The sequence below is a fragment of the Orcinus orca genome, chromosome 3 (genome assembly GCF_937001465.1).
Source record: "Orcinus orca chromosome 3, mOrcOrc1.1, whole genome shotgun sequence".
NCBI classification, from domain to species: Eukaryota; Metazoa; Chordata; class Mammalia; order Artiodactyla; family Delphinidae; genus Orcinus; species Orcinus orca.
Window position 1 is genome coordinate 94,337,932 of NC_064561.1, and position 24,535 is coordinate 94,362,466.

The window sequence follows — 24,535 nt, forward strand, 5'->3', positions numbered from 1 at the left end:
AGGATTTTTATGTGATAGTCATTTTTATCCATAATTTTGGCCTGAAAATAATCCTTTTTTAAAATTAAGGAAACTTACTAAAATATGCTGCATAATTAATTTGATAAAAATGTTCATTTAAGCTCAAGCTAGAAATAAATCTGAGGTATTTGGAATTTAACTGTGATTTTTATAAGGGACAAGTGTTTATATGAAAACCAAAGAAAAATATTTTGAAAAAAATCATGGTAATGTATTAGGTCTAATGTTACAGCTTCTCAAGAGTCTGATTTGAAATCAGTGTTTTTTTTCATTGTTTCTTTTTGTTTTTGTTTACTAAAGTAAATTAAAAGCTGCAATGCCCTACATTTCTGGACATGGAAACTTTCAAAAATACATTGTAAATTATGGGTGCTTCCATTCCAAGTATGAGAAAAAGATATACTAGCTTTTCAGAAATATCTTTAGTCCATAAGCCGTATATCTAAATAACCATCAGTTGAAGGAAAAAAAGGACTTTTATAAAAACAAAGGTTTCCTTACTATACTAAAGTCAATAATGGATGATCTTACAATGGGATATTATTCCCACTCTATTCAGACATTTTGGCACCAGCCTTTGGTGTAGACTTTTCTAAATATCTGAACCTTGGTTAAGTATAGAGTTTATCCATAAAAGTGTTCCTATCTTTAAAATTGTACAAGCTTGTGAATAAATTCAATTTTATCTGAAAAATGACAAGGAGTCAGTCTTTATTAGTCTAAGTCCCAGTCTTATCTCCTTTTCTTCACTAAATTTCTTTATTCCACCCCTAAGTGTTGTCCATCAGAAGGACTTCTTCTAAGAGAGCAGGTGAAGGAAAGAATAAATTCCTCAGCGTGAGTCTGTGAAATAATTTTTTTAGGACCGTAAAATGGCAGGAATTTGTAATAGAATGTTTTTGGTTATTAGTAATATGGTGTGTATAAATAAAGACAAGATAAAAAAACATTCTGCACACAAGCTTTAGGGGCATATGGTTTCATAGCCCTTAAAGCATGCTTCAGTTTCTTACCATTATAAGTGGATTTTTTTTTTTTTTTGCACATACCATACAACTATAACCTAACCATCTTCTTGTAAACAGTTTGAACACATTACTGAAAAGACTGTGAATGTCATGGGAATACATCTTATAGCTCTACCTAGTATTAGCTGGGCAACAGTCCTTGTAAAGAAATCCAAAGGGTGTAGGCTGGCTAGGTTTTCAAAGCAAAAACAATTTGTTACTATTTACTTCAAATGTGTGCTACTGGTCCCTGAAAATGTATGTTTTTAAATGTTATGTTGTGTTTACTTGCAATTTCAAATTTAATTCATCAGTAGGTATTTGGTATCCATTACATACCATAGAAGACACTATTTTTTCATAAAGCAGTCACATGCATTGAAGTTAGGATTACCAACTGATATATATGTATTTTTTTGCACCTTAAAAACAGAATCACTATAGTGCATATCATGCTTCCCCACCTTCCTTGCTGAAGGACAAAATGCATAAAGTGCCAGGATTTGGCTCCCAGATGGAAGGAAGCCATTTAGTACTCTGGCAGGATCACATCATTCTGCTGAGCTCCAAATTCTAGAGCAGGGTTTTCTTGCCCTTCTTTGGGGGCTGCTGCTTCCTCAACAGTCTTCAGCTTTTCCTCCACTAGGCCTTCCTCTATTTCTGGGTCAGCCTCCTTTATCCCATCCTCTAATGCCTCGGGCACCATCTTGGTGGCCTCAGCAGCATTTATTTCAGCATCTTTAACTTTCTCTATGGCCTGCACCTTCATCAGCTCAGCCTCTGCCCCCTCAACTGCCACTTGGGCCCCATCTCCTTGCATTTTCACTCCTTCCGGAATAGCTTTGACATCTTCATTGCCATCTTGTGTTGGAGATGGCTCTCGGCTGGCCTTCTGGCTCTCCTGGATGCTGCCATGGCTGCTGCTGGCGCTTCCCAACCGGGAAGAGGCCACCACGGCCTTTACTGCTGCCTGATTGGAAACAGAAAAGTGTCAGGTGTTACTTTCACTTAAAATCCCAAATCAGAGCTCAATTTCAATTTCGCATTTAGGGAGCTTGTTATTATATGTTAGTGCTTAATCTTTGAAAGTATATTATTCCAAGATTGTCTAATGAAAACTTGTTTGGAGAATGAACAGCAAAATATGTTAATCTCAAGTTAGCGTATTTAATCATCTGGACAACCAAAAACCTGAGTAAATGCACGTTCCCATGGATTACCAATATTCAAAAATTTTAGATTGTGTTTCCCAAAGTATTTGTTTCATGGGACACTAGTTCCATGGATGTTTTAGGCACTATCTAGATAAAAGAGTTCCACAGTCAACTTTGTTTGAGAAATCCTGGGTTAAGTCAAGGTTGTTTTATGTAGTGTATTTCAAATTAATATGACCATGGAACCCTTCAGGTTTATTTAGTCTGTATCAGCCTGTAAGCGATTGCTGAATAGAACACTGTTTTTGACCCCCAGCTGTTCTCTGAGATCCCCTGTATGTATAGCTAGTCCTAAATACCATTAAGTAAGAGAAAAGCACCTAATTTCTATTCCATATACATTCTATAAAAAGAGATATGTTTTGGTAGATAATTTTCCCTATCACTTGAATTATTTTAATTTTTACCAAGTATAACTATTTGCTTATGTACTAAAACATAGTTTTAAAAATTTTTTCCCCAATTTTTCCATATTCAGAAAGCAGACAACTTTCTGAGTAAATGTTTCCTGAACAATGCTGTTCAAGCAGTTCAGCCTTAATTAAATGAGAAGCAATGATAATGGATTTGTTTGGTGAGTAAAGCTCAACATACAACACATTTCCCTTTATTAACAATGAACTCTGGGAATTTCCTGGCAGTCCAGTGGTTAAGACTCAGCGCTTTCACTAAGATCCCACAAGCCGAGTGGCACGGTGCCCCCCACTCCAAAAAAACCCAAAAAACAAAAAAACCCACAATGAATTCTTATGAGAGGATAACAGAACTACAATTGGCTTTATACCAGCACTGTTGGGATTTCAAAGCAGGATTTTTCCTGGTACCACAGGAGATGAATAATAGTATTAGATAAATAATAGTGGAATTATCTTTGATCATCAAGATATGAGAGAAATCTTTTTTTTTTTAAATAAAACAAACAAATGCCATCTAACCTTGAGCTTGCGCCGGGCATTGAATTCTTGGAGCTTCTTTTGAGCTGTATCCATGTGTACAAAATTGGCTGCTTTACCTGTGACCCACGGGTGCTGGAGGGCTTGGAAGGTAGTCAGCCTTTTCTTAGGATCCAACACAATTAATTTTCTGACCTGAAATGATAAAGAGCCATAGTCTTCTTAGGGAGATTTTTACGGTGACCTGGGCTTGCCCCTCAGCTCGTGAACTTCTAGGTCTTATCTAATTTCCTTGGCAGTACACTAAATATACATTAAACAATTTTTTTAAGTCCCCAGAGGTTACTGTAGAGACGGCTTCAGGTAGCAGTAGCTGAGGAATCTGAGAGTGGTGTGCGTAGGCTACCTGAGAGCCCAAACTGGTGGATAGCTTGCCCACGGAGGTCAAAGAAACAAGTCCTGCCTTGCCTGTAGACTGGAAGTTCTTTGTTTTTGTTTTTGTGGTATGCGGGCCTCTCACTGTTGTGGCCTCTCCCGTTGCGGAGCACAGGCTCCGGACGCGCAGGCTCAGCGGCCATAGCTCACGGGCCCAGCCGCTCCGTGGCATGTGGGATCTTCCCAGACCTGGGCACGAACCTGTGTCCCCTGCATCGGCAGGCGGACTCTCAACCACTGCGCCACCAGGGAAGCCCTAGACTGGAAGTTCTTTGAATGAGAACCAGCATCTGAATAATTCTCGGCCGTACTTCACATCACTTAGAATTCAGAGCTTAAAATACACATCAATGGAGACGGGCATCGTTCATGCATCCATCATTCTTTCTATGGGAATTGAATGGCAAACAATAGGGGCAGTATCATAGCCCTTATGATTATACCATGAGTCTATCATGAAGTTAATAGCTCTCTAATCCCTTGAGGATACTTGAAGGAATAAGCCAAGAGCTGGGGTAAAAGCCTATTTAGAATCAAAGTAAAGGTGTCAGTAGCTTGTGGGTATGATTTGTTTACAGGACTGAATTCAAACCAATGGTAGCCTATTCTGGGAGGTTTACCCCTGCTTGTGAGGATGAGCAGACAATAAATTGCCAGGAAGATCAACAATCAAAATAATCCCCAGCCCTAGGCTCAGAAGGGGTGACCTGGAATGAGGCAGAGACTCTTTGGAGTCAGGAAGCATGTTCAAGTCCTAACTTATTCAAAGTCTCTAACTACTTTTGTGACCTTAGACAAAGACCACATGTGAATTGGGTGACTATGGACACCCTCCTGGGCCCTTTCTTACATGACCTCGTTTCCACCCTAATTCCTTTGTATCAATAAATACATTCTTATAGACATATAACATTTTTAAAAAACCCCAAAACTCATGTAACCCTGTCCATAACCTTATCAATTAGTAACTATTAGCTCCAATTCATAAATGAGGGATGGAAGGAAGCTCAGAAAGATTTAGTGACTTGTGTAAGGTCAGACAACTCATAACTGGTGGGGGCTATACTCAAACTCGGGTCTTAAGAGTTTGTCTCATGGCCACTACACCATAGTGCCTCCAAGGTTGTCAGCCTCTCTGGGTTTCAGTCTGCCAATATGTAAAATGAGGGGCTTTGGATGATTTAAGGCATAAGGTCTTTTCTAACTCTAATAACCTAAGAACTGAACACAGGCTAACAAAATCAGGCAGCTAGTCACATGAAGAATGAATATCCGGTTCTCCTTTCACTTCCTTTTTGTAGCATTTGCAAAGAAATGTGTGTGGGGGATAGACACTGAATTTGTAAAGGGCAGAGACGTGAGACTGCTTAGTCTTAAAATCAGAGAGGGGGTGGAGGGAGATAAAGATAATTAAGAAAAAGAATGCACAGTAGTAATACGAATTTGATAGTAGTCAGAGCTATCATCTGTTGAACACATATACTAATAATTTTATGTCAATGATACCTAATCCTTACACCATCCCTGACAGATATTTCCCTCTCATTTTCTAGTCATCCGTTTCCTCTTATCATTACCATCCTCCTCCTCATGAAAATACAAAGAATTTACTGAAAGCCAGTATGTACCAAAATTTTATATATGTCATCATTAATCTTTACATTTGAAGATACTGATGCACTGAATTATTAAGAAACTTGCTGAAGATTAGAGAGATCCAGTGACCTTGTCAGGATTCTAACCCAAAGCCTTGCCATTATCCTACGGTTCCTCTTAATAGCCCAACTCCCCACTCATCGGCACCATAGCCTCTGCTCATGACAGAATAGATGCAGGTTTTGCTAATAAGTACACATTATGAGGCTCAATGATTGCTTTAGTTCTCAAGTTTTATAAATTTATTAACCAACAGGAGGTCTAGCTGAATGAAGGAACATCACAGCTAACCCTCTTATCCATTTAATTTTTATGAGGGATAAAAAGAAATGGAAGGAAGACTAAATAATGGGGTTATTATTGAGTTAGTTGGTGGTGATTACTTAGTATGTATTATATCCCTTAATTCTTCTAAAGACCTAGAGATAGGTACTGGTATCATCTCAGAGAATAAAACTAAAGCACAGAGAGGTTAGGCTAGCCCAAGGTCATATCTGTAAATTATAAGAAGGGGGGTCACTTGAATCCAGGCATGTCAGACTTTAAGAATCCTTGGTCTGTTTCCTGATTCATGGTTTCATTCAACAAATATTTATTGAGCCTGTACTTTATGTCCATATGGTACTAAGATCTGGGCACACATGCTTCACCTTCTCCCAGAGCTTACAATCTAATTAAGGAACACCTTTGAGCAAGTACATAGAAATGATGACCATCATGAAAAAGGAAGTCTAGGGGGCAGAGGAACAAGTGGCAGAAGGAATGAACCAATTGTGAGAAGAATGGCCTGCTGAAGACGAAATCTCCCAGAGAATGCCAAATGGCAGCCAGGGCTTGAAGATTAGAGTTACCCATGTAAAGAAGCGTGTATGTGTATGTAATGGTGGAGAGGAAGGAGGAAAGAACATCACAAAGCAGAAGAAAGAGCAACATACCCAGAGCTACATTGATGAGGGACTGGAAGTCTAGTGCTCTGGAGGAAAGAGAGATCAAGGGAGAGTGATGTGAAGTAAGTGGCACAAGAGAGGGTGACACTTATTTATAAAACCATTCCTCTGGATCCTGTGTGGAGAGTGTACTTGAGAAGAGCACAAGAAGAGACAAGGAGACCAGATAGGAGGCTGTGGCCGTGAACCAGGAGAGGATGGGGCTTGGACTAGGCAGTTGTAGTGGAGGTGGAGAGAAGTGGACGGATTCAAGAGATGTTTAGGAGTGTGGGCCCTGACATGAGGGAGGAGTTGGGATGACACATTCCCACATCACACACATGGCCTCTCTTTCACAACCATGTTGGAAAATCCGTGACCTGTAGGATATCTGTTTTCATGAAAGAACACAGATGGTAAGGAGGGAAAAGAGCCCTGGATGAGGGGTCTGGATCCTTAGTTCCTAACAATGCCTTTCTGCTGAGAAGCTGTGTGAACTTGGACAGTCATTTCACTTCTCTGGGCTTTAGCAAACTTATCTTTAAAATGCAGGGAAGATTAGATGACTCCTAAGATCCCTTGGAGATCTAACCTTCTATGATTCAGAAGTTAGCTTTTAGTTATTTCTGCACGATTTCTCTCTAGAGGATTGATGGTAAATGTTTCAATTACACCCTAGTATCCTCTTTATTTTACAACAGGTGGACCATCTCCCTAGAGGGTATGTGTTTCCTGAATGCAAACAAACTTCAATGTTACCTGAAGTGAGAAGCCAAGTAAAACAAACAAAAAAACCAAACAAAACGTATAGTGTAACTTGTATAATGATAATCATGCATGATGGGACTTGTGTTACTATCAGGATATTTTAATAAGTTTGAACATTTCAAGAAGCAATGTTGTTTTATTCAAAGTATAACTAATCTAGGTGATAGCAAGCCATTTTAAAACAGAATTCTTCCGTGTAAATTATGTTTGGATTCATTCAGCACAGCTATCTTCATAAGCAAGGTTCTGCATTGACTAGATGGTAAAAACTCATTAATTAATATGCCATAATTTGTGATAATTCAGCTAGAGATGAATCAAACGTATCTTTTTTCATTATCTATAAGGAAAATGCATTAGTGTGCATTGTTTCATTAAAAATACTTTATAATTAAAAAGAAATAAGCTATTAAGAGGGGTTGATTTAAAAAATGGCACTGCCCATTAATTAGATAAAAATGAATGCAAGGGATTTTATTTCATTTTGTTTCACTTTGTTTGGTCACACTTACCAAATCCTTGGCATTTAGAGATACTTCATCCCACCAGGGGGAGATAAAGTAATATTCACAGTTCAGAATTCTCCTAAACATGAACTGATCGCCTCTTTCATCATAGAATGGTTCAAATCCACAAAGTCTAGAGGGACAAAAGATAGAGAATAAAATGTCTTTTAAAAGCCTAAGCATATTTCACCAATTTTTTGCAGAAATTCAAGACTGTCCTTTTTCACAGCTTCCTGTTATGAATGTAATCGCTCAGTTTAAGTATGTAATCACCTTCTTACAATTCACTTTTGATTATATAAACACACAGTCATGTCTTCAGGAAGTAAGAATAGATACAAAACCAATTTAAGATTTCTACAAAAAGTTATAATCATATTAATAATTATGACACAAACAACAATAATAATAGCTAACACTATTATAGGCATTATGCTATAGTGCTATTTCCATGGATTTTTTTTGCGGTACGCGGGCCTCTCACTGTTGTGGCCTCTCCCGTTGCACAGCACAGGCTCCGGATGCGCAGGCTCAGCGGCCATGGCTCACGGGCCCAGCCGCTCCACGGCATGTGGGATCTTCCCGGACCGGGGCACAAACCCATGTCCCCTGCATCGGCAGGCAGACTCTCAACCCCTGCGCCACCAGGGAAGCCCTCCATGGATTTTTTCCCACCAGGAATTGAGAAGACAGATTGATTAGAATTCCAATTGATTACAAAACAGAAAAGTTAGGATTTTGAGAATAAAAAGGTTAAAAGGTGGAAAGAAAAGTTTTTAGTTGCTTTTATTCAGCCCTTTTCATTTGAATTCTTCCATAGAGATGAATAAAATATTCGATTTCCATCCCATTCCAGTTTGGATTTCAGAGTGAACAAACACAAGAGCTAACACTATTGTCAGGGAATGGCCTTTTAAAACTTACTACAGTGAGCAGCTGCAGCCAGCAGAGGTGAGCAGCCTAGCGTTAGCTCAACCTGGTAAGGACCCTCACTTTTGCACATCTTAAAGACATCTCACTATGTTCACCTTCATCTTCCATCACGGGTCAGCATAAAAATGTATGAGAAAAGTGGGAGAAAAGAAACAGAGAACCATCTCTGGCATCCTAAAGAGAGAGAGGAAAAGTGAGTTGCTGGTCTGGGACCACCAAGCCTCTACTGTTTATAGGTGGGTGGAGGTACTGAAATCACTAAAGACCAAACGGGAACTATTTTTTTAAAAGTCCCTGCTAGGGCATGTGTTGCATCTGACAAGGAATGAAGGAAAAAGAATGAAAAACATTTCCCCAAATTCTTCCTTCAAACTGGCCAGGTTGGTGCCGAGAATGAAACATTCCAGTGCATCCTAATGTAGTGAGTTTCTAGGAAGAAGCAATTTCTCATGTTCTTTTGCTCAGGGAACGTCCTGTTGGGAGAGTCTTTGTTTCTTTCAAATATTGTGGAGCCAGCCAGGAAAAGGCAAGGCTCAGGGAGTGCTGAGGCCTGGGCTGTGCATCCTCCCTCTCCCACTGCAGAAGTCCGCGCAGAGAATACTGCTCCAGCAAAAGGAGAGAAGGGAGCACACGTTGCCAAGGAGGCAGTTCATCCTCACCTGGCCCTCCTCTGCCCTCCAAAACACTAGAAAAACATAGCCTGTTGTTGGCTAGTCATGGAGAAATTGGTCAACTTTCCAGGCTTAGTTTAGGGAACTCTTAATGTTTCCCCTTCTGGAAATCTAGAGAGAAAAATGATAGTTCAGAAGGTACAGTACTCAAATGCCTTTCTTTCCTCTCAGTCATGTCAGCAAGTCTGTGCATTGGTAACAGAGGTAAAAAGTTTATCTCACCAGCCTGAAATGTCAAAAATGGAAGAAATGTGACAGAGAGCAGCACGCATGTGTGCATGAGCACACAGACACACACACACAGTAAGAAAACCCTTCAGAAATGTAAATATTTGAATGCTGACATTGACAGTTTAGGAGGATATTAGGATTATAAGGCCTGAAGTGTGACTGTATTACACAGGGTAACTCCAAGCCATTGAGCAGAACTGTAGTGTTGAAAGCCGAAGGACAGAATTTGAATCTCTGATGTTATCTGATTCTGATTTTGACCTGAGAACTGTAATGGTTGCTTTTGTCTGTGGGGAGAAAGCGTTTTGGTTTAACGCTTTAAACCAAAGAGAGGGACCAGAATTCTTGTAAGAAACAAAATGGCCTTTATTTCCAGGCTACTGTCATCCTTAGAAATAGCAAGGTCATAGCACAAAATAGCCTGGTGGAACTCTTAATAATAATAAAGGAGGTGCATAAGCCCAATGGCACAATCCACTGGAGAGAATGGTCCAATGAATCTTGCGTAGTGGACTTCATCAATTATTAATGAACTACAGATTAAATAAAAAGTCCCTAGGCTTAGGGGCTGACATAAGTTGGATCAGAACTAAAGGATATTAGGGGCTTCCCTGGTGGCACAGTGGTTAAGAATCCGCCTGCCAATGCAGGGGACACAGGTTCGAGCCCTGGTCTGGGAAGATCCCACATGCCATGGAGCAACTAAGCCCGTGCGCCACAACTACTGAGCCTGTGCTCAAGAGCCTGAGAGCCACAACTACTGAAGCCTGCGCGCCTAGAGCCTGTGCTCCACAACAAGAGAAGCCACCGCAATGAGAAGCCCGGGCACCGGAACGAAGAGTAGCCCCCGCTCGCCACAACTAGAGAAAGCCTGTGTGCAGCAACAAAGACCCAACACAGCCAAAAATAAATAAATAAATTTATTTTTTTAAGAAAAGAACTAAAGGATATTAGTTGTGAGCAGCACTGTTATTTTAATTTTGGGGGCTGCTACCACTTATTCAACCAACACCTATAATTAATGGCCTTAAGTGAACTAGGGGAAAGAAACGAGAGATTTAAAAAATTATTTTCAGGGTTACAATAAGACGTTTCTCAAATGGCCCCAATTTTTCCCTTCATTTTCCCATGTTAGTGACCATGTCATGGAGTTTTGCTCATCCCATATTTGTTTTTCAAGGCAAATGTTACTAAATTTCCTACCTCCATCTCTGAGTTCTTACATATCCTCAATGCTTCAACCCCTCCCATCACATTTCAACATGAAACTCTAATTGGGTGGGCACATTTACATTTTAGGGGCAAATCTGGAGCATTATTTGTAGTTCAGTTTTTCACTTAACATCACTAAGTATGATATGTCACCCACATAATTCAGGAGACAACATTCTTTCACAGCATAAAAGTGATCTTAAATGTAAGCTGAAGGGATTCTATGATGCGGCCTTAGGAATTCATTTTAATGAACTAACAAGCACTTGGTGTGGCAAACAAATTACCTAAAAGTTTTCACCTTCCTAAGAAAAAACATGGTTCCCTAGCTCTCCAAATTCTTCTTAAGCTTTAATACATCCTGGAAACACAGGGAATTGATCACTGAAATATCTTTTGACATTACATAATAGCAGATGGCTATTTTATGGGTTGCTTTTTAACATTTTTATGGTTCTTACTGACCAATATAGCAATATAAACCCAGGTGAACTTAGAGTTTGCTAACTTGCTTGTGGGTTCTACCCTAGTTACCCTCTTCCTAGCCCATATTACCTAGACACCACACTTTCTAAGATCACTATTAAATTAACCAAACCAACCTCTTCCTACTATGGACTGAATTGTGTTCCCCCCAAATTAATATGTTGAAGCCCTAACCCCCAACGTGATGGTATTTGGAGATGGTGCCTTTGGCAGGTAACAGGGTTAGATGAGGTCATGAGGGTAGGACCTCATGATAGGATCAGTGCCCTTATAAGAAGAGACACCAGAGAGCTTGCTTCCTCTTTCTGCCTTGCGAGGATACAGTGAAAAGGCAGCTATCTGCAAGCCAGAAGACAGCTCTCACCAGAACCTGACCTACTGGCACCCTGACCTCAGGCTTTCAACCTCCAGAACTACATTTGTGTTGTTTAAGCCACTGAGTCTATGGTATTTTGTTATAGCAGCCTGAGTTAATTTGCTTTCTTCCTCACCCTTCAAAATCTCTTTACAGATTTGAATATTACAGGTTCCAACAATTAACTCTGCAGTATCCTCTAATTGAAAACCAAATCTACTTGGTTTGAATTAAACTTTGGAACTCATTGATGTCTTGCTTTTGTAGTTGTTCTACAACAGCCTTCCTCCCAGATACTCTTCCATTGTTCTTGATTATTTCCCTTGTATTTGTCTGCAATTCCATCATCTCTTTGGCAAACTGAAACCCCATGTTTATTAGTGGACAGGAGCTCAGGAATGGAGTTGGGGATACCAGAGAGTGAGAGATTTAGCCCCCCCCTTTTTTTTCTCCCAGAGAACAGGTTTCTCTGAGTTTAGGGTATTAAACTAAAGGTCCTTGAGAACTTAACAGATATAGGAACCAAAACCGATAGCCCAAACGTATTTAAAACATTTCTGATAAGAAACATACCAGTTTGGGATTGCTTCAGAGATTAAACAGCCATTTGCCCCTTCAAAAGGAATAATACTCTAATCATTTGGACGAGATGCACATAAATAAAATAAGTGCAAGTTTAATAGGTGGATTTGTTTCATGCTCATTACTATCATCAAACAATGAATTGTTCCCCAAATCTGCTATACACTGCATAGCAGAATGAGACACAGCAAAGCCCTAGACAGAAGTTCTGGCCCCAAGAAAATGACAAAATAAAAAGCAATTGCTCATTTTCCGAAAATTCCATCAGTAACTACACTTAGTATGTCATAGAAAACTACAAAAAATCAAAAAGGAATCTTGTTTTTTATGAGGACTATGAGTAACTAGAAAATATTTCAGCAAAGGCCAACAGTATGCTTAGAGATTGCTTTTCTTCACTTACAAGATGTAGGTGATTATTCCTACAGACCACATGTCCACCTCAGGTCCATAGGCACAGCCTCTAAGAATTTCAGGTGCTGCAGAAAGAGTGAAAACTGTATTAAATTACAGTTTAAATTCAATATTCACATTTTAATAACAAGCAATAGGGAAGAAATGAATTCGTCAACAGAAACTTCAGCACAGTTTTATAACCAATCTTCTCTCCCCAAACCAAAGTATGAGTCTACAAATTCTTATGTCTATTTTAGTGGGAGACATTATAGTCTCTCTGTGTTTGGGGTGCATAAAAATAAAGTTATTAAATGTAATATTCTACATCAGAACATCATGATACTGCTCAAATCAGATAGAGCTATATTTCTGCTACAAAGGGAGCTGTGTACATAGAAAAGAAATGAAAGTTTAGCATAGTAAGGGGAAAAAGGCACAATCATGCCTCCTGGGGTGTCCACGAGTGTGTGTGTGTTTGACAACGTGCAGGGCAGGGAGCAGGGCAGACAGTGAGAGGACTGGAAAGTCTCTAGTACTGGAAGGTTGGAACAGGAGCTAGGAGGGGCCCTGGCACATGTCTCGGTGCTGAGAACTACACATAGGTCCTCAGAGAGCAGCTGTCCCCAGTCAGTTTGGGATTATGAACTGAGAAAGGGGGCTTCCCTGTGCACAAGGAGTCTGCTCCTATCAGCCCTGCCCACCATTGTGAAAATGGAAGGTCTTCTCAGCCATTAAACGGCCTGGCCCAGTAGTAAAGAATAGTGAGATCTTCCATGATTTTATTACCTTAGAGCCGTGACAATGAAGAGTTAACTGGGTCTAACTGTTTGCACTGAGGATTGGAGGTGTTGTTTGTTTGCCTAACTAACAAAGGAAGAAAAGAAGTGAGAGCTCTACCCTCTAGGTAGAAATAGGGCTCAGGTTTAGAGCCCAGAGTAGCCCCTTTCTATTTTGAACAAAAGTGCTGTCTGTAGGTGTCAGCAGGGCCCCTGAGGAAGGAGCTGATTGATGAATGCTGAGGGGTCCTTGAGGGAGGCCTTGGGGACAGGGGCACCACACTTCTCCTTCCCTCAGTGGGGCAGGAGAGCAGGATCCCTTGTCCATGCAGCCTGGGAATGTCAATATTGGTGGAGATTGTCAAAGTGAGCTCCTAAAGGAAGCTGGTCTCATGGGACTCTGAATTTAATTTACAGAAAGGAACACAGCAGATTTTCCACTGATGTCTTCCCATTCTATCCCCTTCTCTCCATCCTTTTCCAACCAGAATATTCTCTTCATATTTTATGTAGAAACTGTGTTACATAAAATATAGGAGATGAAGAGCCTGTGTAATGATGGTGTTCATTCTAGCACTCTGAGAAGCAATTCAGCAAGATGCACCCTTTAAGGAACTGGATCTGGGGCCAAGAAGTTTTTCTCATCTATGAGCAAATTATTCCTAGAATATTTTCCTTTTAAGATTTAATTAAGATAATTAAGAAAAATGCACGCTCAAAGCCAACACCATTCTCTCTGTCAGGTTGGCTTCCGTTTCTAGAGCCATCTGTACCCACAGACAGTTCCTTTGGGCCGCAGCAGCCCCCGCACTGAACTCCCACTCGAAAATGATTTGCTCATCATAGTGCAAAGGAAACTGAGGTTCGGCTGCCACTTCAGAAGGGTTACTACTGTCAGGGAGCTGAACACATGCATATTTGGCATGCACAGTTAGTACCATGTGCCCTTCCCCACTCCAGGTATCCACATCCGTGAAGCGTTATCAAGTCTCGTACTGACATTTCAACATAAACACAGAGATATGTTGGGGACAGTCTTATATTTCCTGGGTCTTGGTTTTTACCTCTAGTAAATGAATTGAACTAGCTAATTTCCAAGTTTACTTTGAGTTTTAGCCACTGTGATGTACGTAAAGGGATAGTTATGAGAGTTTAAGCAAGAAGAGAGGACAAGCACTCCTGCTACAGAACCTGCTGAAATCCCATCCCTCCCATCGGAGCGCCTACTGTGTCTGCTGCCCTGCAGGCACCTATCCTGTCAGGTCCAGTGAAATCAAACCTCCCGTCCTGTGCTGTGCAGAGGTCAGCACGCTGTCTCGAAGGTCAGGTGCTCTCTCAGGACATCCTCCATAGCTCCCAGGCCAAGGGCCCCAAACGAAGTGAATACTATGGAACAAAAGCCTTTCTGAATCCACTTTCGAGGGCATCTGGGTTTCTTAGCTGATATGGCAATATCTGATCTCCCTTCACAGCACTGGGTGCAACCTTACTCTCCAGAGGCAAGTTATTTCCTTGTAAGACCTTATGCTGCAATGTGAGTAAACTGGTGGTGTGAAAAGCTAGACTTTCCATAGTGAGATTAACTGAGATGAAAGGAATATAGAACGTTTTCCCCCTCCATCATAAATTCCTCTTAAAAAGAATTTTTTAAATGAATTTATCCTATTGAATATTCACTAATCCTAATATAAGATTTGGGTGAAACATGCCTAAATTCCTAGACACAATTAGATACCAATTCACAGTAACCTTTAAATATTTTCACTCATTAGTTAATATGACCTTGACTTCAGAACCAGCAGAACACATCCTTGTAATCTATCTGAACCCTTTCCAAGAGCCAAAAGCTTTTCTAGAATACATTTCAGATGCTGGCACGCCAGCGCTTCAAGTCTCCTAGGTATCAAATGTCCTTGAAGGTAATTCTACAGAATTGTGATTTTCTTAGAGTGAGAAATAGTTGACTACTTCCAGTTCAGTTCAAGAAAAGGCATCAACTAGTGCAACTATTAATGCTATAAGCACTTCTGGATGTCCTTCATATATTTTCTTACCTCGTTGCCAAAACAAACAAACAAACAAATGCACAATGGGGGGATAAAACATTTCAAGGTGTAATACAGTTTTTAAAAATGTATTGTAAGTGATTTAGAACCATCTTTTCAGAAATAGTCAATAGTCATTTATTGATTTTCCTGGCTGTCTTCTAAGTAGATCCAAGTTTTCTGCCACTTCCTAAAGTTATCTTATCATTTATGTTATTGCTCATTAAACACTAAATGCTACAGAACTCCCAGGACACTTCACACTCCAATATCTAGCAATTGAAGGTACATATAAAGATTGGAATGAATTACGTTTTATTAAATAAAATCACTGTAACTGAAAATGGTTCTAAGATAAGAAGTATCAGGTATAGCCTGTGACACACTGATTGGTGCTAGGTTTTCCCTCTTTTCCTAAAGTCCTAGGAGAAGAATAGAGGGATAATTTAGTTCACTTCATTTTGTCAATGCCCTAGATGAGCTTTATGATCCCTTCCTACCTATGGAGTTAAAACTGCAGAGTGGTATTCGTTATCAGAAGACTTTTTCAAACTACTGTTAACTGTTTTGAGACAAATCCAAGGGAGACTAAGGTGAATGAAATCAACAGGTTCATTCACTCACTCATTTAATAATTAATTTATAATAAATTTAATAAATTAATATATCATGAACTATTTGTTAAGCACATGCTGTATGACAGATACTGTTGGGTGGTGCTGGGGAATAATGGGGAGTTACAGAGAACAAGTCTCCATCATCACGGAGCTTACAGTTTGGTGGGGGAGGTAGATGCTGAATCAAGAAAATCATACGGGGACTTCCCTGGTGGTCTAGTGGTTAAGACTCTGCGCTCCCAATGCAGGGGGCCGGGGTTCCATCCCTGGTCAGGGAACTAGATCCTGCAAGCTTCAACGAAGATGCCTGCGTGCCGCAACTAAGACCTGGCACAGCCAAATAACTAAATAAATAATTTTTCTAAAGTATCCTTTAAAAAAAAAAAAAAAGAAGAAAGAAAACCATACGAAGAAACGTAAAGTGGTAACCGGAAGCGCTTGGAGGGAGAGTGGCTCTAATAGAGGGCTGACCTGGTCAGAAAGATGGAGAAATGTGATCAGAGAAAGCAAAGTTTAAACAGATGTAAAAGATCTAGAGACGTTAACTAGGCAGGGGGAGAGGTAGTGGTTGAAAGAGACAGAAGAGGGTTCGGATGGAGAAAGCACACGTAAAGAGACCTTGCGGCAAGAAGGAACAAGTGGCCCTTAGGGAACCGGAGCAGTCAGTGTGGGTGGAGCGAAGCCGGTGTGCGAGGCCCAGGTGCATCCAGCGCCTGGGAGGCAGGTCCAGGCCAGACTGCAGATTCCACTAGTTCAGGGGTTTCTTTGTTCGTTTGTTTTTAAATTCTCTCCTACATTTTCATTTTAACCATTCAAAACATATGGGAAATATAGCCAATATTTTATAATAACTATAAAATGGAGTATAAACTGTAAAAATTTTGAATCACTATTTTGTACACCTGAAACTAATATAATATTGTCAATCAACTCTACCTCAATTGCAAAATGGAAAAAAAAATCTATTTTCATCTTAAGGCCTGAATCTGACTTTACAAAACTACTCCCCCGCCCACCACAGCTGAGGGAAAAAACACTGTGGAGCTTTCACTGTAGAGATTTATCTTGAATTCATAGTTTTCTGGGGGCCACAAAAATCCATGGCATCTTTAGCACAGCGTCTAGAAGTCTCTCTAAGCTTTGCCTCTGGGGAGTGAGCAGTTTGGAAGGAGGAAGGAGAGGGTTTATCTGCCAGAAGCAGAAGAGCAGTGTTTGGAAATTCTCTGCTTCTTCCTGGTTCCTAATTTGGCCTGGGAACCGGGAGGAGAATGCCTTCAGGGTAGCGTCCTATAGGTGGCAGCAAGTGCCCACAGCCGGGCAGACTCCAAACTTGTGCTTTTCTTAGCATCTGTACCATGTGTGGTCCTTTGTGACGGTGTCACATACATTTGGCAAGAATGAGGCACAACCTTTTTAACATTGTCAAGTGCAATTTTTGCTTTGACAACAGAGAAGCCAGGCGATGTTCCAGTGCTACATGTTATAACAAAGGTATGGAATGGATCAGACTGTGATACAGTTGAGATGCTTCCAGAGGGGGTTGCCTCTGGCTAGGAGCAGCCTTGTCACTTTACTACAGTGAATCTCAGAATACTATCAATTCTTGCATGCCATGCTGTGGAAGCTTGAGAACGACAGAGGAGGCATTTGAAGCCCCTGTCACTTTAGTTATTTATAACTTGTTCGTGTAGGGCAAGAAAAACGTTTGGAGGATGTTTTGAAACACAACTAATAGGCTCTTTATGTTCCAATGCATCTTTTCTATTTTCCTTGGCTCTTGATCTTTTACACAGCAAATATCAGGCAATCCAACTCTCACTTGATGTTTTTCATTTTAGCTGTTAAAAAAGTCTTGGTCTTCCCTGGGGTTCCCTGGTGGCGCAGTGATTGAGAGTCCACCTGCCGATGCAGGGGACACGGGTTCGTGTCCCGGTCCGGGATGATCCCACATGCTGTGGAGCGGCTGGGCCCGTGAGCCATGGCCGCTGAGCCTGCGCGTCAGGCGGAGCCTGTACTCCGCAACGGGAGAGGCCACAGCAGTGAGAGGCCCGCGTACCGCAAAAAAAAAAAAAAAAGTCTTCCTTGCCACATGAATTGTATGACAGTTCTCTCTGTATAAATCTTATAAATGGGTGAAGAAAGAGCCTGTTTATTTTCTTCACTTTACTTTTTAATTTTTTAAATAATACCCTGAAGAGAAAATCAAATATGTGAGAACACCTAGTGCTTTCAGAAGAGGAAAAAAGAAACGCGACTTATTTTAATTAGCCTGTGAAAGTTTCATTTCTATGGAATTCACTTTTCTATGATTCCATTGAGCTCTCCCATCTTGGAGTAATCACTATTTGTTCCAAATCTTAATCATACCAAGTCTCCTGGTCACTTTAAAGCTGTGATGGATGCTGGCTGAGGGACAGCAAAGGAGTGTTAACCGTTGAAAAGCTGCCTTCCCATTTTTTGTGGGATAAGGTAGAGTATAAATAAATAGACCACATAAATAAATTAACCCAACTCATCCTAATATTAACATTATGTAAGAATCTCTTTTTTAAATGAAGATGCAGATATAAAGTCATGAACTTAGCATTCAAACTGTCTCATGTGTTAAGTATGGCAAATACTGTGTTTTTCTCCAAAGACGCTATACATCTGATAATTATCAATAATAATTCTTTTGAAACTTTTAATGTTTATTTTATGCATATCCTTCCTGTAGCAAACATTCTAAAATGGAACATTTTGTGGGTGTTCAGGGCCCAAATAATACGTTTTAAGCAAGTCTTCTACCCACTTGCCATCAATCACCTCTCCCTTTAGACCTCTTTTCCTCCCATCATTCCACCCTCACATATGTAATAATAGAGCTGAATCCTCACGGCATGTGAATTCTCTGGCACAGTTGGTTCTGTTCTTGAAGTAGTCTCTCACAATTATAAGGAAGTGGGCACAGAAAATGATTTGTGATATTGAGACCCAGAAGTTAAGGATTAACAATACATTAAAAGATTGTCTCTAAACTAAAAGGAGCAAGAGAAGTGAGGGGATGGTGTTGGTGACAGTCTCTTTAGACTCAATTTTATCAGCCATCTCAGGCCAAAATATACGTGGTTAACTTTGATTTAACTGAGTGGTTGTCCTAAACTTAGTTTATACATATAGAATGTATACACAGATTTTGTGGTAATATTATTTAATACCATATGGGTGATGAAGAAATTTGTAGGACTCTTCCTCCCCTCTCCTTGTTGATAACCCTACATCCCGCGAGATGAGTCAACCAGCTTTTGTGACCATTTCCCAAGCTAGGGAGGCAGCCCCCTATATTGCTGACAGCTTTAGATGTGAGAACATTGTTCTGTGTGTATTGAGCCTCAAATCCGTGCTTTACAACATCTATTCATGATTTCTAATTCTGTCCTGTGGAGCTTCTACTATTTGACAGTCTCAATGATAATGTGGTTTCTTCTCTTCTCTCTGGCCTCCTAATGGTGATGTTGCCCAGGGATCAGTGGGGGTCATTTCCTTTTCTGCTTTGGTGATGCTAGATAGTCTCATGACTTTAAATAGCATTTATATGTTGATAACGCCCACATTTATATCAACAGCCACGCCCTTGCTCCTGAATTTCAGACATATACACCCCTCTGCCCACATGTCACCTCCACTTGGATGTCTAACAGGCATCTCAAAATCAACAAGCCCCAAACCTGCTGCTCCCGAAGTCTTCCTCATCTCAGTTAACGTTAGCTATATCTTTCCAGCTGGAGCTCTCTGATCCCTTCTCCGGCCTACTCTTGCCCGCCTACTGTTTCTTGCCTCAGGGTCGGTGTGCTCTGTCCCCTCTTCCTGGAATGTTCTTTCCCTAGATAGCCATGTTGCTTGCTCTCTCCCTTACCTCTTTCAAGTCTTTGCTCTTATGTTCACTTCTCAGGTGAAGCCTTCACTGATCACACCTGTTTAAATATTAACTCAGGCTCCCAGCACTTCCTATCCCCTTTCCCAACTCTATATTCTTCTATAGAAATTATATCCTCTTTCTATATAATTTACACATTTACTTTGTTCATTATTTGTCTTCTCCCACTAAAATGTACCTTTCTTAAAGAAGAAATTTTTTCACTGCTATATCGCTGCTATATCACCCAGAACAGTGCCTGGTGCATAATAGGAGTTTAATAAATATTTATTAAACGAAAAAAGAATAAAGTTCCACAGAATACCCTTGGTTTAGGTCAGTATCAGACCAACACAAAGGCCTCAAGAGACTCATTTTCCTCTAAGTTTAAAATTTCCAAGACAGCTTAAAATAAGCCTGCACTCAACCTGCAGAGTCCCTGTCCTTTTGCAAGGTCAAGAACAAGATGAGCTACAACCTTTCCTCATCACTCCTGCGTCTATCCCCAGTCCCACTTTTCCCTTTACCTGGCACTTGTTCATTTGGATCAGGCACTGCTAGCACGCCGGGGACAATCCTATGATGGCTTGGGGACTTAGCATATCTCAGGGAAAACGAAGGGCTGTGCTCAGGAAGGGGAGATGGATCTGGGACCAACCTGCTTATCGTTCTTTGCTTTCTTCCTCGAGCCTTCCCTACTCCCTTCCTATTGTCAACAAGCCCCATGGGAACCCTAGTGTACACACACCAGCCTGTCAAGGGGAAACTTATACACAGTGCAGATGACATTTTACTATATGTTTATTTCTTCTAGTGTTTTTTTTTTTAAAGTTCATTGCAAAAAGGAAGGCATCATTGTGGGTTTTTAATTAGCTCTCAGGCGAGATAATCCCCTACTTGATTAGGTTATCAATGTAATTGGGTACTCACTATTTCACCTTAACTATTTAGTGTTCTAGAAAAGAACGAAAACATGAAACTATCCTGAAAGCTTGTATTTTCGACTATTAAATTTACTTCTTTTATCTCACTTAAATTTTCCAATATTTTTCAAGGTAATGTGTGTGCATGTAGACAGAAATCTCTTCTGACTGTAGACTGTTGAAAATTGTAATTTTCGTAGAGTGAATGTAATAGGTTATTTCTTTAGAACATAGCATGTGGTAACAAGGAAGGATTATCCCTATAATAATGAGACCTGGCAAATGCCAAGAGGAAATAAATTCTTAACAGCTTCTGGACCCTGAAAATAGAATTTGGATAAACAGACAAGTAGGAGTGTAAAATATGAACACATATAGTTTAATTAACTAAGCCTATAAATAAATTAGATACTTGGTATTAGACAGAAACATTCTTTTATCTAACAACTTCCACACTGGTTTCTTTTCTACTCTAACAGCTTGTATTTCTTTTCTGTGATGGGCATGGGTAGGTCTGAACACCCACAGAATTCAAGCCTCAAATATCTGAACCAGTTAAGATATTTTGGAAGTAATATTGCATAGTTATATTGTAGCACATTTATCAGGAGCCATGGCCCAATGGATTTTTTTTTCTTGAGACCTGTTTCTTTTCCCAACAACAAGATTTTGAGAACTTCTTCAGTGTTGACCCCCTCATGGACTATGTTAGAGCACTAGTCATTGATTCCATTTATCTGGATCACAAATTTTAGTTTTCTGGCCTGGAGTTTAGTTTTGACTGGGCAGATTTCCCAGGAAATAATGAGTATTTGCTTAAACACACAGCATCTGTGATATTTTTTCTTTTGAGATTCACTTATAGGAGAACTCTCTGTTATTAATAGCCTGGGGCAAAGGTTCTATAAGTGAGACTGATTGGGTAACTTTCCTTTTTTAATTTCCTGACAAATGACAGATGGTATAACATAGATACCCACTCTCTCCAAAGATGTAATTGAAAAAACCCTTCTATTCAAAAAACTAGACGCAGCGTACATAAGGATAATTGACCTAGGATGTAATCGTCCTTACATCAAGCAAGGAAACAAGGTCAGCCTTCCCCTCTCTGTCACTGTTCCAAGTTAAATGTAAAGTCTCTGTGTAAAGTAATGCTTTCCATAGCATGACAGTGATTCTCGCCAGTTTTGCTCTTGCGTTTAATTTCCAGATCATTCTATAAATGAACAGTTCCCGCCTCACCTAAATATTCTCAGAAGGTTACATGGCAAACTGATGACAGTACTTATATGTGGTGAAGGGAGAAAGGGCTAGAATTGAGGTTGATCCTCAAAGAGGGCTTCAGCCTTGTCTATAAATGGTCTAATTGTTTATAAGACAGATGAATATAAATATTACTATATTACATTAAAAAAAATTCAAAACCCTGCATCTTTCCTCCGCTCTAGGTCACCTATTTCCTGTGCCCTGGTGTTACTGGGACTTCTGTTTTTCCCTAACTCAGCTTTTTCAATGCTTTCAGTGTATCCTTAAAATCCTGCCCCCTCCTTTGCTCCAACTTGGAGGTAATATTCTAGTGTATTTCCTGTGGACCAAGAGTATGTATGAATATATGTCTCTTTATATATATTATTATTATTTTTAAAGTTTATTTATTTATTTTTTGGTTGTGCTGGGTCTTCGGTGCTGCACGCGGGCTTTCTCTAGTTGCATTGTTGCAGTACGTGGGCTTCTCATTGCGGTGGCTTCTCTTGCTTTGGAGCACAGGCTCTAGGTGCACGGGCTTCAGTAGTTGTGGCATGCAGTCTCAGTAGTTGTGGCACATGGGTTTAGTTGCTCCATGGCACATGGGATCTTCCCGGACCAGGGCTTGAAACTGTGTCCCCTGCACTGGCAGGCAGATTCCTAACCACTGCACCAACAGGGAAGTCCTCCCTCTTTATATATATTATGAACTTTACTTTTTAAATTAAATACATTGAACTTTATTGTTTTTGATTTCTAAGCCTGCCTCAGCCTATATAATAGTAATTCCACACATACGTTTACCACTTTAGAGTCCACAAAGCACTTATATTTTCTCTCTCAATCTCCACCCCTGCCCCAGCTTCCTTGCTGCTTTCTCCTCCTTTCTGTATAATATAGCAAATTACTACTTCCTGATGAGTCTCTACCTATAGCAGAGTGGAAGGATTATCTTGATCTTGTTCACCCACTCAATTCCCTTTTTCCCCATTACACAGCCTCAAGGGTGATATGGATATCTGCAGGGAAAAAAATAGCAAATGCAAAATAAGCCTCCATTATGAGATGGCGTTATCTGTAAGATGGGCCTGTCTTATAAGATGGCAAAGACAAGCATCTGAAATAGTATTTTTACAATACATTTTTTTTTTTTTTTTTGCGGTACGCGGGCCTCTCACTGTTGTGGCCTCTCCCGTTGCAGAGCACAGGCTCCGGACGCACAGACTCAGCAGCCATGGCTCACGGGCCCAGCCACTCCACATCATGTGCGATCTTCCCAGACCGGGGCACGAACCCGTGTCCCCTGCATCGGCAGGCAGACTCTCAACCACTGTGCCACCAGGGAAGCCCTACAATAACTTTATATTAAAAAAATAAACGATTGGATTTAGGAGTAGATTGAATACATTATTCACTGAGAAGCTGTTTATGGAGTGACAGGAAAGAGCATTTACAATAGCTTTCTAATTTGTCTTCTTTTGATCTCTTTTCTCTCTCAAATCCATCTGTCATAATGTCATTATCAAGGTATTTATAAAATACAGGTTTGATTTAAAAATATAATTGCCCTGATTAAGAACCTTTGCTGGATCACTATTATCTACCAAAGCAAGTCTGAATTCCTTAGCCTAATGTACAGATTCTTTTAAAATTTGGTCCATCCTACTTTTCCAAGTCCATCTGTATTCTCTGTACCAAAGACTCTATGTTCCAGTCATGCAAAGTGACAAAGTAACTAACAGTCCCTGAACTTTTCAGATGCTACCACTCCTCTGACTTTTCTCTTCCTGTGCTTGCTGACAAACAATGCCTTGTGGCCACCTCTTCACTTGTTGAACTCCTACTAATCCTTTAGCACCCCTCCTCTGTAAAGGCCCATCTAAGAAGGATTAATTGTTCCCTCCCCTCTAAATGCTTGAGCCTTTGGCTCAGATAAATATATAACTTATTACAACAAATTTTGATTTATGTGTACAGGTCTTTCTTCTTTTATAGCCTATGAAATCCTTAAAGGGCAAGATCATACTGTGTTCACTCTTATAATCTCAGTGACTAACATGGAGTCTATTAGACATTCAATGTTCATTTTATCAGTGAATGAATCATTCATTCATAGAATGACCATTCTGTACTGCTGCAAGAAAGATTTGCTCTTATCACTATTATTATTATTAATTTATTTATTTATATTTTGGCTGCACGTGGGATCTTCGTTGCGGCATGCGGGCTTCTCTCTAGTTGCCGCGTGCAGGTTTTCTCTCTCTAGTTATGGCGCGTGGGCTCCAGAGCGCATGGGCTCTGTAGTTTGTGGTACGCAGGCTCTCTAGTTGAGGTGCATGGGCTCAGTAGTTGTGGCGCGCGGGCTTAGTTGCCCCTCGGCATGTGGGATCTTACTTCCCCAACCAGGGATCGAACCCGCATCCTCTGCATGGGAAGGTGGATTCTTTACCACCGGACCATTGGGGAAGTCCCTCTTATCACTATTATTAAAGCCACTGAAAGGACTGCTATCTCTTAGTCACAGCAGGGACCCTGAGAGATCACTAGGGTAAGTTCTCCCTGATCCTTCAATTTCAGGGCTGCTCAAGTCTCAGAGAATTTCTCCAACCTACCTACCTCCCTGGAATACTTATTGTTCAGTATTAGATAATGATTACTAAATTGTCCACCAGCTTTATTCTTGTGGGAAATCCTTAATTTGTTGTCTCATTCTTTTCTCAATCCTCCTTCAATGCTTCTGTC

At 40.3% G+C, this 24,535-nt stretch overlaps 1 protein-coding gene across 2 annotated transcripts in view; it reads right to left on the reverse strand.

The window, feature by feature from the left end:
• Nucleotides 1-984: 984 nt before the first annotated feature.
• The window catches only part of CAMK4 (calcium/calmodulin dependent protein kinase IV), a 214,553-nt gene continuing 191,002 nt past the window's right edge, over nt 985-24,535 (reverse strand). For both annotated transcript variants that reach the window (XM_004267444.3, XM_049707508.1), the window contains exons 8-11: nt 12,300-12,375; nt 7,433-7,559; nt 3,178-3,330; nt 985-1,998 (exon numbers count right to left, since the gene is read on the reverse strand). In XM_004267444.3, coding sequence (XP_004267492.1) covers nt 1,558-1,998; nt 3,178-3,330; nt 7,433-7,559; nt 12,300-12,375 — 797 coding nt within the window. In that variant the 3' untranslated portion in view covers nt 985-1,557. The remainder of the gene's footprint in view (nt 1,999-3,177; nt 3,331-7,432; nt 7,560-12,299; nt 12,376-24,535) is intronic.